General features: G+C 36.5%; 2 protein-coding genes across 2 annotated transcripts in view; one reads left to right on the top strand and one right to left on the bottom strand.

Annotated features, from left to right (window-relative positions):
• Positions 1-14,291, top strand: part of SNTG1 (syntrophin gamma 1) — a 587,999-nt gene that overhangs the window by 290,090 nt on the left and 283,618 nt on the right. The window lies entirely within an intron of this gene.
• Positions 666-1,664, bottom strand: LOC127543884 (gamma-aminobutyric acid receptor-associated protein-like 2). The gene has a single exon (XM_051970217.1). It carries the CDS (start codon positions 1,552-1,554, stop codon positions 1,201-1,203), a length of 354 nt encoding a protein of 117 aa, XP_051826177.1. The 5' UTR covers positions 1,555-1,664; the 3' UTR covers positions 666-1,200.

Raw genomic sequence — 14,291 nt, 5'->3', positions numbered from 1 at the left:
ATTTTATCCTCTGGTTTTAGAATATCAAGGAAGTTTTCTTTGATGATTTATTGCAAGCATCCAGAAAGAAACAATTCAAGTGTAGTGGAGCCACATAAAAGATTATGGAACATTTAGCAGCTTTGAAATTAAAAGATTGGAAGTCTTGGAATAAAATATTCTGCAGAGTAATGGAACTGTGATTACAAGCAAGAATCACCTACTCAACTAAAATGAGAATAATCTTTCAGGGGGAAAGGTAAACATTTAGTGCAAAAGAGGATTTTCAAACATTTGTGATAAAAAGAAAAGAACCCAATAGAAAATATGATTTTCAAATAGAGAACTCAGGAGAAGCATAAAGAGGTAATGAGGAAAGGGAAATCATAAGGGATTTAACAAGATCTCTGTTTACATTCCTACATATGAAGATGATACTTGTAATTCATAAGAACTTTCTCATTATTAGAGCAGTTAGAAAGCATAGACAGAGGACACAGGTGTGATTTCAATAGGAAGGGATAATATCTAATAAACGAAAATAAAATCAAGTTCTGAGACAAAGGGAAAGGGGGGGGGTGGAATGGTGTAAATTGTCTGCCATAAAAAAGCAAGGAAAAATATTTTACAGTGGAGGAGAAAAAGGGGACAGGAGAGACAGTGAGTGAACTTTATTCTCATCAGAATTGTTTTTTTTTTTTTTTTTTGCCTTTGTAAGAGGAAATTTTATTGTAATTATTCACCTCAATAAAGTTCAGAAATAACAGATTAGCTCAGTCCAACATGATTGGCAGCTGGAATAATCTAGTGAAGCAAGTGACCTGACTGCTAAGGATTTAACTTAGATGCTTTTAATACTTATCCAACTGACACCACAAACATAATCCAGAAGAATGTGTTACCTTCCCCCTTTTCACTTGAGTCCCCCAACTACCTCATCTCCATATTGAAATAACTTCATTAAATACGAGTTCCAGAGGAGCAGAGTCCCTTGGAGCTTGCAGCCATGAGGACAATGCACAACAAAGAAAAGAAAATGAAAATAAAACTCTGATAATTTACCAGTCTAATAAAACAAGACCTTTCAATATATTAAGAAATAAATCCAGTTACAAATGCACTATGAGTCTATGTGAAGAGGGTCTGGTGTAATAAATGAAAGTGACCGGCTATTTACAAGATACACAAGCAGGAAAGATGCACCTAATTGGGCATTGGCCTTCAGAAGCCAAATGTATTCTCTCCACTGTAGGCCATGTATAAGAATCCATCTTCATCTTTTTCCTTCTCGTAAAGTTGTCCCATAGTTAGGCTAGACTGTGGGACTGTTTTATCCACAAACAGGAAGATTGCCTTCTCTGAGGGTAGCTGGATCTGTTTCCTAATGATCCACATAAACTGAGCCGCAGTGATATCAGATGGAACCAGGTACTTCCGCTTGTCAATGTCAACAATCCGAGAGCCTGAGACTTTTTCCACAATCATCGGGACTCGGTCGGGATACTTGACTCGGATTTTGGCAGACTCTACACATCGGTGTTCCAGCGAGTGGTCCTCCTTGAACATCCACTTCATGGCGGTGGCTTCCGAGAAGGGACGGAGCCGGCTCTCGGAGCCGCGGAAGGGACCGGACGGGCCCGGCCTCGACAACAACAACAACAGCGGCGACGGCAACGGCGAAGGAGGAGGTGACGGCGACGGTGGCAGCGGCACCAGAATTGTTTCAAAGATGAAATAACATACATACTCTATATGGGTATAGGAATCTATTTTACCCTACAGGAAAGTGAAGGGGAAGAGAATAAGAGAAAGCGAAGAGTAATAGAAGAAAGGGCACATCAGAGGAAGGACTAATCAATCATAGGCAAAACACTTTTGAGGAAGCGCAGGGTGAAAGGAAAGAGAGAATACAGTAAACAGTAGGAAAATAAACAGCATTAGTAATTATGAAAATAATTTTGAAGCAGCTTTTTTGATGAAGGCTTCATTTTTCAAATGTATAGAGAACTGAGTCAAATTTACAAAAAAAAATAAGAAAGAATATTGTTATTCCATAAGAAATGATGATCAGGACCCTTTCAGAGAAACCTGAAAAGTCCTCCATGAGCTCAAGCAGAGTGAAATGTTGTTGGAATCCTTACTAACTGCTAACTAATTAGAGTTGATCTAATCTTACAAGAAGATGTTTTGGGCAGAACCTGAAACAAGGTACTAAGTAGAACTACCCATAATCCCTCTCTCTGGAAGGAGCATAAATAGGCCAATGGGCCAGTCGGAGAGTTCTTGGGAGAGTGAAGATGCTACAAGTCGAGATTTCAGCGGAATGACATGAAGAGTTGGAGCTGGCTGGAGGCTGAAGAAAACTGAGGCAGAGGCTGAAGGACCAGACCTTTGGATTCGGTGACATTCGGAGAGAGCTCTTGGAACCAAGCAGAGAGATAGGCCTCTAAGCTAACCGGGCTATATTGGGATAATAAAAGATCTGAACTTATATCACCTGGCTGAGTTTTGAGAAGAAAAAGCTCACCACATTTTGGCGCCCAACGTGGGGCAAACAGACCCCTCAGTGGATTTCAGTGGAAAAGCTCCGATCCTGATTCAAGTGGAAAAGCCTCTGATCCTGATCCAGTGGAAAAAAACTTCAACCCAGAAATTAGGGTGAGTGCAACAAAGAAATTTTGTTAGAAGAGTTAAAGTAGAATTTCAGCTAAGATGGGACAGATATTTAGAAAACAGCCTGTTTCTGTTCAAGGAAAATGTTTAGAGAGCATTGTCAAAATTATGGAAAGCCAAGGTTTAATTATAAGTTTACAGCAAATCACTGAATTTTTACAAACTGTAAAGGACATATGTCCTTGTTTCTCTCTTGATAAGGAATTAGATCTAAATGAATGGAAATTGGTTGGAGAGGATCTTCGTCAATTCTATGACAAAAATGGGCCTAACTCAATAATTAATACATATAATGTAATACAATTGGCTATAAGAAGTTATTTAAGTGATAGAATGATGAAAAGGAAAGTACAGGAGGAAGTGCCAACTTTACTAGGTGAAAAGGAGGACGAATCAGATGAGAATGGAGTTAATTACAATTCTGAGTATGATACTTCACAGAAGGAGGAATTAGGTGATTCCACATCTCATGACCCTCCCCCCGCAATTAACCCTTCATGGGTAGAACAAGGGGGAGGGAGAGAGACAGAAACACAGTCAGCTTCTCCTGTAAAGCAGAATTTGACAAGATTAGAAAAAGCATTAATTAAAGCAAAAAATGAAGGAGAAGATATATCTGATTTTATAAATGCATATCCTGTGATTGAAGAGCTCAACTCCTCAGGTCAAAAAGAGAGAAAATACACTCCTTTTAATTTGGGACGCAATAGGCAAAAAGGAGCTGTTGTACAAATCACTTTTGACCAACTAGCTGGTGAAGGTCAGTATGCAGAGAGTTCAGAACAGATTTATTATCCCATAACAGTCTATGAGCAAATTTCTAAGGCTGCAATAAAAGCTTGGAATTCTCTCCCTGGACAGAAAGATGGAAATAATGCTTTCACAAAAATAGAGCAAGGTCCCAATGAACCTTTTGCAGATTTTGTGGGACGTTTACAAACAGCTGTAATAAGAACCATTGGAAATAATACAGCCACAGAAATAATGACTAGACATTTGGCTAAGGAAAATGCCAATGAGGTTTGCAAGAGAATTATATGGGGGCTAGACAAAAATGCTTCTTTAGAGGAAATCATAAGACGCTGTGCCACAGTGGGCACAAATGCTTATTATACCCAGACTATGATGAACATGGAAAGACAAGGTCCTTCTTGGCAGAGGAATTCTAGAGAAACTCATCGATGTTTTCATTGTGGAAAAGTTGGACATTTGAGAGCCCAATGTAGATACAGAGATACAATGAGAAGACAGAGTGAGAGAAAACCCAAAACCCCATGTCCAAAATGTAACCGAGGCTTTCACTGGGCCTCTAAATGTATATTGACCCAGAGGAAGGAGAGGCAAGGCCCAGCTCTAAAGTATCAATCAAAGGACAGGTGGGGCATGATAGCAGCTGAGGTTACACCCAGAGAGACTTTAGAAATTCAGGATTCTGATGTCATCAACCAACAGAAAAGCAATCAGGATTACAGTTGGGAAGAATACAGGCCTTTTAAGACAACAAGACAATATCCAATGCAAACGACTCCAATGTAATTACCAGATGATGAGGAGAAATCCCAAATTTGGTAAATAGAAGGGAATTAGATTAACTGCTTGGGGAAGAGGATCTGCTTATATTTCCACAGATGGAGAAAGAATCAAATGGCTGACTATGAAACTGTTAAAAAGACTTTTAAAAGCTTCAGGAATCATTGGATTTCCTAACACAAGATGAAACTGTTTTACTTTTTGAAAAACCAGCAAGAATCATTGGGTTCCCTGAGATGAAAAATTGTTGATGAGACTTTTGCAGTACTTCAGGGCTTACAGGAACTATTGGATTCCTGGCACATGAACTAATGGACAATGGAATCCTATTGGACTGTTTCTAGGACTTATGGACATGTGTAAATTTTTAGGTTGATTCATGTTGTTACATTACTACTAGCCTGTGTTATATTGCTATGTACTTATGTAAATTATGCCTCCCATATTGATGGATTTATGTATACCATGTATATCTGTTACAAAGTTCTGGCCCATATTGATGGATTTATGTGTACCCCCTCAGAAACCCCCTATGTTTTAAAACAAAAGAAAGGGGGAGATGTTGGAATCCTTACTAACTGCTAACTAATTAGAGTTGATCTAATCTTACAAGAAGATGTTTTGGGCAGAACCTGAAACAAGGTACTAAGTAGAACTACCCATAATCCCTCTCTCTGGAAGGAGCATAAATAGGCCAATGGGCCAGTCGGAGAGTTCTTGGGAGAGTGAAGATGCTACAAGTCGAGATTTCAGCGGAATGACATGAAGAGTTGGAGCTGGCTGGAGGCTGAAGAAAACTGAGGCAGAGTCTGAAGGACCAGACCTTTGGATTTGGTGACATTCGGAGAGAGCTCTTGGAACCAAGCAGAGAGATAGGCCTCTAAGCTAACCGGGCTATATTGGGATAATAAAAGATCTGAACTTATATCACCTGGCTGAGTTTTGAGAAGAAAAAGCTCACCACAAAATGTACTGTGTATATAATAATAGCAAACTTGAAGGATGATCACCTGTAAATAACTTTGCCATTCTCAGCAATACAATGATCTACTACTCTGAAGGACTTATGATGAAAATGCTATTTATACCCAGAAAGAACTGATTATGTCTGAATACAGACTGAAGCATACTTTTTTAACTATCTTTTTCCCTTGAGGTTTTTTTTTTTTTTTGGGGGGGGGAAATCTATGTTTTCTTTGGCAAAATGACTTTTATGGAAATGTTTTGTACAATATCACCTAGGCCTTCTCAATAGTGGGGGGGGGGGGAATTAATTCATAATTTTAAAAATAAGTGTTTTAAAATTCCTTTACATGTAAGTGAAAAAAAAAAACATTTAAACAATGTAATTTTTTTAAAAAATCACTAAAATAAAATAATCATTAAAATCATGAGCTGTCATTTATTTATTCTTATCTTTATATTTCTTAGAACTACCCCCATCCTCATTACATATGAGTAAATACATGATGATATACTCTTATGCTGTAATTTTGAACTGATAGCAAAACCTTTGATGTTAATGCAATTTTTTCTAATTTTATTTTGTCTATTTAAGCACTCTGACAATTATTCTGCAGATTACATTTAAAAATAAATTTATTAAAAAAGAAAATATGTATAGATCTCTTCATATAACATCAATAACCATAAATTCACTTAATAAACATTTCAAATTGCCTATTTTGTACAAGGCACAATGATAGTCACTATGTTTATAACAATTGAAGAATCTTAAATTCTAGAGGAAGAGGATGAGATCAGGAAGAAATACACACACACACACACACACACACACACACACACAGATAAGTATAAATGGGGAGAAGAGAGCATTAAAAACTGAGCAATCAGGAATGGCTTCTTTTTTTTTTTTTTTTTTAACTTTTTATTTAATAATTACTTTATATTGACAGAATTCATGCCATGGTAATTTTTTTTACAACATTATCCCTTGCACTCGTTTCTGTTTCGATTTTTCCCCTCCCTCCCTCCACCCCCTCCCCTAGATGGCAAGCAGTCCTATATATGTTGGATATGTTGCAGTATATCCTAGATACAATATATATTTGCAGAACCGAACAGTTCTCTTGTTGCACAGGGAGAATTGGATTCAGAAGGTATAAATAACCCGGGAAGAAAAACAAAAATGCAGATAGTTCACATTCGTTTCCCAGTGTTCTTTCTTTGGGTGTAACTGCTTTTGTCCGTCATTTATCAATTGAAACTCAGTTAGGTCTCTTTGTCAAAGAAATCCACTTCCATCAAAGTATGTCCTCATACAATATCGTTGTCGAAGTGTATAATGATCTCCTGGTTCTGCTCATTTCACTTAGCATCAGTTCATGTAAGTCTCGCCAGTCCTCTCTGTATTCATCCTGCAGGTCATTTCTTACAGAACAATAATATTCCATACCACAATTTACCCAGCCGTTCTCCAATTGATGGGCATCCATTCATTTTCCAGTTTCTAGCCACTACAAACAGGGCTGCTACAAACATTTTGGCACATACAGGTCCCTTTCCCTTCTTTAGTATTTCTTTGGGATATAAGCCCAATAGAAACACTGCTGGATCAAAGGGTATGAACAATTTGATAACTTTTTGGGCATAATTCCAGATTGCTCTCCAGAATAGTTGGATTCATTCACAACTCCACCAACAATGCATTAGTGTCCCAGTTTTCCCGCATCCCCTCCAACATTCATCATTATTTTTTCCTGTCATCTTAGCCAATCTGACAGGTGTGTAGTGGTATCTCAGAGTTGTCTTAATTTGCATTTCTCTGATCAATAATGATTTGGAACACTCTTTCATATGAGTGGTAATAGTTTCAATTTCATCCTCTGAAAATTGTCTGTTCATATCCTTTGACCATTTATCAATTGGAGAATGGCTTGATTTCTTATAAATTTGAGTCAGTTCTCTATATATTTTGGAAATGAGGCCTTTATCAGAACCTTTAACTGTGAAGATGTTTTCCCAGTTTGTTGCTTCCCTTCTAATCTTGTTTGCATTAGTTTTATTTGTACAAAGGCTTTTTAATTTGATGTAATAAAAATTTTCTATTTTGTGATCAGTAATGATCTCTAGTTCATCTTTGGTCACAAATTTCTTTCTCCTCCACAAGTCTGAGAGATAAACTATTCTATGTTCCTCTAATTTATTTATAATCTCGTTCTTTATGTCTAGGTCATGGACCCATTTTGATCTTATCTAGGTATATGGTGTTAAGTGTGGGTCCATGCCTAATTTCTGCCATACTAATTTCCAATTATCCCAGCAGTTTTTATCAAATAATAAATTCTTATCCCAGAAGTTAGAGTCTTTGGGTTTGTCAAACACTAGATTGCTATAATTGACTATTCTGTCTTGTGAACCTAACCTTTTCCACTGATCCACTAATCTATTTCTTAGCCAATACCAAATGGTTTTGGTGACTGCTGCTTTATAATATAATTTTAGATCAGGTACAGCTAGGCCACCTTCATTTGATTTTTTTTTTCATTAATTCCCTTGAGATTCTCGACTTTTTATTGTTCCATATGAATTTTGTTGTTATTTTTTCTAGATCATTAAAATATTTTCTTGGAAGTCTGATTGGTATAGCACTAAATAAATAGATTAGTGTAGGGAGTATTGTCATCTTTATTATATTCACTTGGCCTATCCAAGAGCACTTAATATTTTTCCAATTATTTAAGTCTGACTTTACTTGTGTGGAGACTTTTTAGTAATTATGCTCATATAATTCCTGACTTTCCTTTGGTAGATAGATTCCCAAATATTTTATGCTATCAACAGTTATTCTGAATGGAATTTCTCTTTGTATCTCTTGCTGTAGGGTTTTGTTGGTGATGTATAAAAATGCTGAGGATTTTTGGGGATTTATTTTGTATCCAACTACTTTGCTAAAATTATGAATTATTTCTAATAGCTTTTTAGTAGAATCTCTGGGGTACTCTAGGTATACCATCATCTCATCTGCAAAGAGTAATAGTCTGGTTTGCTCACTGCCTACTCTAATTCCTTTAATGTCTTTCTCGACTCTTATTGCCGAGGCTAGTGTTTCTAATATGATATTAAATAATAATGGTGATAGTGGACAATCTTGCTTCACTCCAGATTTTACTGGGAAAGGTTCCAGTTTTTCCCCATTGCATATGATGCTTACTGATGGTTTTAAGTATATGCTCCTGACTATTTTAAGGAAAAGTCCATTTATTCCTATGCTTTCAAGTGTTTTTATTAGGAATGGCTGTTGGATTTTATCAAATGCTTTTTCTGCATCTATTGAGATGATCATATGGTTTTTGTTTGTTTGGTTATTGATATAGTCAATTATGCTAATAGTTTTCCTAATATTGAACCAGCCCTGCATTCCTGGTATAAATCCTACTTGGTCATAGTGTATTATCCTGGGGATGATTTTCTATAATCTTTTTGGTAATATTTTATTTAAGATTTTAGTGTCAATATTCATTAGGAAGATTGGTCTATAATTTTCTTTCTCTGTTTTCAGCCTACCTGGTTTAGGTATCAGTACCATGTCTGTGTCATAAAAGGAGTTTGGTAGGATTCCTTCAATCCCTATTTTTTCAAATAGTTTATATAACATTGGAGTTAATTGTTCTTTGAATGTTTGGTAGAATTCACATGTAAATCCATCTGGTCCTGGGGATTTTTTCTTAGGGAGTTGATTGATAGTTTGTTCTATTTCTTTTTCTGAGATGGGACTGTTTAGGATATTTACTTCTTCCTCTGTTAGTTTGGGCAAGCTATATTTTTGGAGGTATTCTTCTATTTCATTTAAGTTGTCGAATTTATTGGCATAAAGTTGGGCAAAGTAACTCCTAATTATTGCTCTAATTTCCTCTTCGTTAGTGGCGAGTTCTCCCTTTTTATTTTTAAGACTAACAATTTGATTTTCCTCTTTCCTTTTTTTAATCAGATTTACTAAGGGTTTGTCTATTTTGTTGGTTTTTTCATAGAACTAACTCTTAGTTTTATTAATTAATTCAATAGTTTTTTTACTTTCAATTTTATTGATCTCTCCTTTTATTTTTAGAATTTCAAGTTTAGTGTTTGACTGGGGGTTTTTAATTTGTTCCTTTTCTAGCATTTTTAGTTGCAAGCCCAATTCATTGACCCATTCCTATCTCTATTTTATACAAATAGATCTCTAGAGATATGAAATTTCCCCTTATTACCGCTTTGGCTGCATCCCATACATTTTGGTATGATGTCTCATTATTATCGTTTTCTTGGGTGAAGTTATTAATTATGTCTATGATTTGTTGTTTCATCCAATCATTCTTTAGTATGAGATTATTTAGTTTCCAATTATTTTTTGGTCTACTTCCTCCTGGCTTTTTGTTGAATGTAATTTTCATTGCATCGTGGTCTGAAAAGGATGCATTTACTATTTCTGCCTTACTGCATTTGAGTTTGAGGATTTTATGTCCTAATATATGGTCAATTTTTGTATAGGTTCCATGAACTGCTGAAAAGAAAGTGTATTCCTTTCTGTCTCCATTACATTTTCTCCAGAGATCTATCATATCTAACTTTTCTAGTATTCTATTTACCTCTTTGACTTCTTTCTTATTTATTTTGTGGTTTGATTTATCTAATTCTGAGAGTGCAAGGTTAAGATCTCCCACTATTATAGTTTTACTGTCTATTTCTTCTTGCAGCTCTCTTAATTTCTCTTTTAAGAATTTAGATGCTACACCACTTGGTGCATATATGTTTAATATAGATATTGCTTCTTTATCCATGCTACCCTTTAGCAAGATATAGTGCCCTTCCTTATCTCTTTTAATTAGATCAATTTTTGCTTTAGCTTGATCTGAGATCAGGATGGCTACCCCTGCTTTTTTGACTTCACCTGAAGCATAGTAGATTTTGCTCCAACCTTTTACCTTTAACCTGCATGTATCTCCCCGCTTCAGGTGTGTTTCCTGTAAACAACATATTGTAGGATTCTGGCTTTTAATCCATTCTGCTAACCTCTTCCTCTTTATGGGGGGCGTTTACCCCGTTCACATTTATGGTTAGAATGACCAATTCTGTATTACTTGCCATCTTGTTAACCCTGGTTTATGCTTTTCTCCCTTCTTTCCCCTTTCCCCCCCTTCCCAGTATTAAGCTTGTGAGCACCACTTGCTTCTTACAGCCCTCCCTGTTTAGTATCCCTCCCCCCCACTTTAGAGTTCCTCCCCCTATCTTACCCCTTTCCCTCCCCGTTTCCTTATTCCCTTCTGCTTAGCTTATTCCTTCCCTTTTCACTTTTCCCTTCTCACTTTTCAATGAGGTGGGAGAAGTTTCACCATAGATTGAATATGTCTTAAGATTTTTCACTTAAAGCCAATTCTGAAGGCAGTAAGATACCCACTATATTCATCCCCCTCCATTCTTTCTCTCAGATATAATAGGTTTCCTATGCCTCTTCATGAGATGTACTACCCCTACTTTACCCTTTTTCTGGTACAATGTCCTTTCCACATCAGTTTCTAGAACAAGGTATACATGTATTCTTTATACATCTTTATAGCCGAAATATAGTTCCCAAGATTAATCTTTACCTTTTTAGATTTCTCTTGAGTTCTATATTTGTAGATCAATTTTTTTGTTAAGTTCTGGCTTTTTCATCAAAAATAGGTGAAATTCACTTACTTTGTTGAATGTCCATCTTCTTCCCTGGAAAAAGATGCTCATTCTAGCTGGGTAAGTTATTTTTGGTTGCATACCAAGTTCCTTAGCCTTTCGGAATATCATATTCCAGGCCCTTCGATCTTTTAGTGTGGATGCTGCCAGATCCTGGGTGATCCTTATAGTGGCTCCTTGATACTTAAATTGGGTTTTTCTAGCTGCTTACAATATTTTTTCCTTCGTCTGAAGGTTCTGGCATTTGGCCACTATATTTCTTGGTGTTTTGATTTTAGGATCCCTTTCAGTAGGGGATCGATGAATTCTTTCAATGTTTATTTTTTCCTCTGTTCCTATGACTTCTGGGCAGTTCTCTTTGATAATTTCCTGGAAAATAGTGTCCAGGCTCTTTTTTTCATCATGCTTTTCTGGGAGTCCAATGATTCTCAGATTGTCTCTCCTGGATCTGTTTTCCAGGTCTGTTGTCTTCCCCAGAAGGTATTTCACATTCTTTTCCATTGTTTGATTTTTTTGGATTTGCTTGACTGATTCTTCTTGTCTCCTCGAGTCATTCAATTCCAATTGTTCGATTCTGATTTTCAGTGAAGTATTTTCTTCACTCACTCTTTTAAAATCTTTTTCTAATTGTCCAATTGAGTTCTTTTGTTCTGTGGAATTTTTTTCCATTTCGCCAATTTTGTTTTTTAGAGAGCTGTTTTCTGTTTCCAGTTCACTAATCCTATTTTTCAAGGATTTTATTTCTTTATCCACTCTCTCTTTAACTGAGTGGGATGACTTCTCCAGACTCTTTTGCCAAGCCTCCCTCTCCTTTTCTCATTTTTCTTCTAGCTCCCTTGTGAGAGCCTTTTTAATTTCCTCCATGAGATTCATCTGTGCTGAGGAACAGATGATCTCCTCCTTTGGGGATTCACCTGGAGACTGTCTGTTTTTAGTCTCCTCAGGATTTAGAGTCTGCTCTCTATCTGTATAGAAGCTGTCAAGGGTTAAAGTCCTCTTCAGTTTCTTGCTCATTTTGTCTAATAATCAAAGACAAACTAGCAAAGAAAAGAAGAAAAAAGTGGAGTCTTTCTTTGGGGGAGGGGTTGGGTGGTATTACCGAGCTTCCTCTACAGACTGTGGGAGTGGGGGGCGGGGCGGGGGGTAGCAGTGAGGCACTAGCAGGACTGTGCTGTGCCTGTGCTCTGAGATCCCAGAGCGTGCTGAGTCACATGGGGGGGGAGGGGAAGTGGCCAGGTCCTGAGAGACTCCAGCTGTTTGGGGTTGTATTCTTCACCCCAGATGTTTTTAACTTCTCTACTGGGCTGCTGACTTGCTGCCGGAGCAAAGTATCTAGTCCTGTAGCGAAGCTCTCCCTGCAGAGACGGCTGTGATCACTCCCCACCCCCTCTCCAGTCTGCTCCCGTGCTCTCACTGCCGCTGCCCGCCGCCTGCGCCCGATCTAAAACTGTCCCAGTCCTTCAGTAAAAACAGACCTTTCTTGGCGAATCTCAAGGATGGCTTCTCTTGGTAACTATTTGTGGATTTTTTTTTCAGTCAAGCATTAATTCAGAGGCTTATAATGAAATGGATAGTGAGAGAAAGCGCAGAGCTACACAGCTATCTGCCTGCTCTCCGCCATCTTAACCGGAAGAGGAATGGCTTCTTAAAGGAAACAGCATCTGAACTGCTAATTGAAGAAAGACATAAATTTTAAGAGAAAAAGTGACTATTAAGTAGACAAAAAGTTGGACCTGTAGTCAAGAAGGCCTAAGTTCAAATTTAGTCACTTTATTTATTTAGTCACTTACCCTAATTGAGTCACTTCATTACTTTTTGCCTCAGTTTTCTCATTTCTAAAATGGGTTAACCATACAGACTAATTGTGGTGATCAAGAGTTAATAGTTTAAAGAATTTTGCATATCTAAAAGAGCTATTTCAATGACACTTATTGCTGTTATTTTTATTTTTATTGTTATTACTACAGAAAATCTATGTGAAGACGCCAAGATGGGATATGTAATACCCAATTCTGGGAACGAGCTATTGGCTGGAATATTGAGTTAGTAAATATAAAAAAGTTTTCTGAAAATATAGGCTAGAGACAGATTTTTGAAGGGTTTGAAGTGTCAAACTGAGAAGTTTGTATTTTATCTGAAAAGTAATAAGAAACAGATGAAGATTTTGGAGCTGAGAAGTGAAAGGATCAGACTTGCTCTTAGATGTTATTGGCCAATAATTAGGCTATTCCCTTAGGAATATGTTTCTTAAGCAGGATACAACAAAAGAATAATTCCTTGGACTATACCTTAAACGAATAAGCAAGTTTAAATGTCCTTAAAATCCCAAGATATTATATGGAAAAAACTTAGGAATACCTTTTATTTAAGAAATAAAATTATGAAGTGCATGATTCTAAAAGAATTCTAGCAATTAACATTAAATCAAGGTTATTATTTGGCTCCTTCATTCTTGTTTAAATCAGTAGGAGAGTAATTCCAGTGCATATCTTGGCCCACCTTTTAAAAACAGCGACTTTTCCAGTCTTCAGTGCATCTGGGACTTCTCCATCTGTTGTCTCAGACCGGATTTCGATCAAGTTCATTTTAGAAAGGAACATTCTGAAATGGATCTCCCATGGCTAAATGTTTATTGAAACACACAGGGGGAGAGTAGTCTTGCTGTTAAATTAAGCAATGAGACTCAGAAGGGTGTGAATTTATGTTGTGATAACTCACTCAGAGTACATTGCCAGCCATTTAGGCAACTATACTAGACTGCACCACATTGCCTAATATATGAAGATAGCTTAGAATATCAGTGTGTATTTTTCCTTATTTATTTTTGAAGGAAAATCCTTCCAACTTAAAAATAATTGCTGATTATAATCAGAATAGAAGTCATTATTCTATAATCAAATGACTGTATAATTTGACTTTGATAATAGCATTCAATATAACAAAGCATTTTTAAAGCACCACTTTTGTAACTGAAATTGTAATTAGTAACTCGATTTTCAAAGAAGGAAAGTCCTGCCCTTAAGGAGTTTAGGGTATGCTAATTCTATATGAGAGAATCAGTATTGTTAGATACTGTTCTGTCAATCAAAATCATTTATTAAACACCTACTATGTACCAAGCATAAGGCTAAAGACTTCCTTCTTATATTCTAGATATTTATACTATCTTTACAAATCAAACTCAAGATAATCTTGAAGAAAAAGGCACTAGCACCCAAAAGCCTTTTAGAGTAGAAGAGATTTCATTTGAGGGAAATAGAAACTCCAAGACTACAGAGACTGTTTCATTTTTGTAAATTGTCTTTGTGCCCCTTCTGGTCCCAATATATAAAAAGAATACATGTTACATTGAATTGAAAGTCTTACAACTAGATAGCTTCACATTTTCACAAAAAAATTATTTGAAAGCAGTTAATAATATTAGCTAGCATTTATATAGC

This window comes from Antechinus flavipes, chromosome 1 (genome assembly GCF_016432865.1).
Source record: "Antechinus flavipes isolate AdamAnt ecotype Samford, QLD, Australia chromosome 1, AdamAnt_v2, whole genome shotgun sequence".
NCBI lineage: Eukaryota > Metazoa > Chordata > Mammalia > Dasyuromorphia > Dasyuridae > Antechinus > Antechinus flavipes.
The sequence above is the reverse complement of the archived record's forward strand: the minus strand, read 5'-3'. Positions and strand labels throughout refer to the sequence as shown.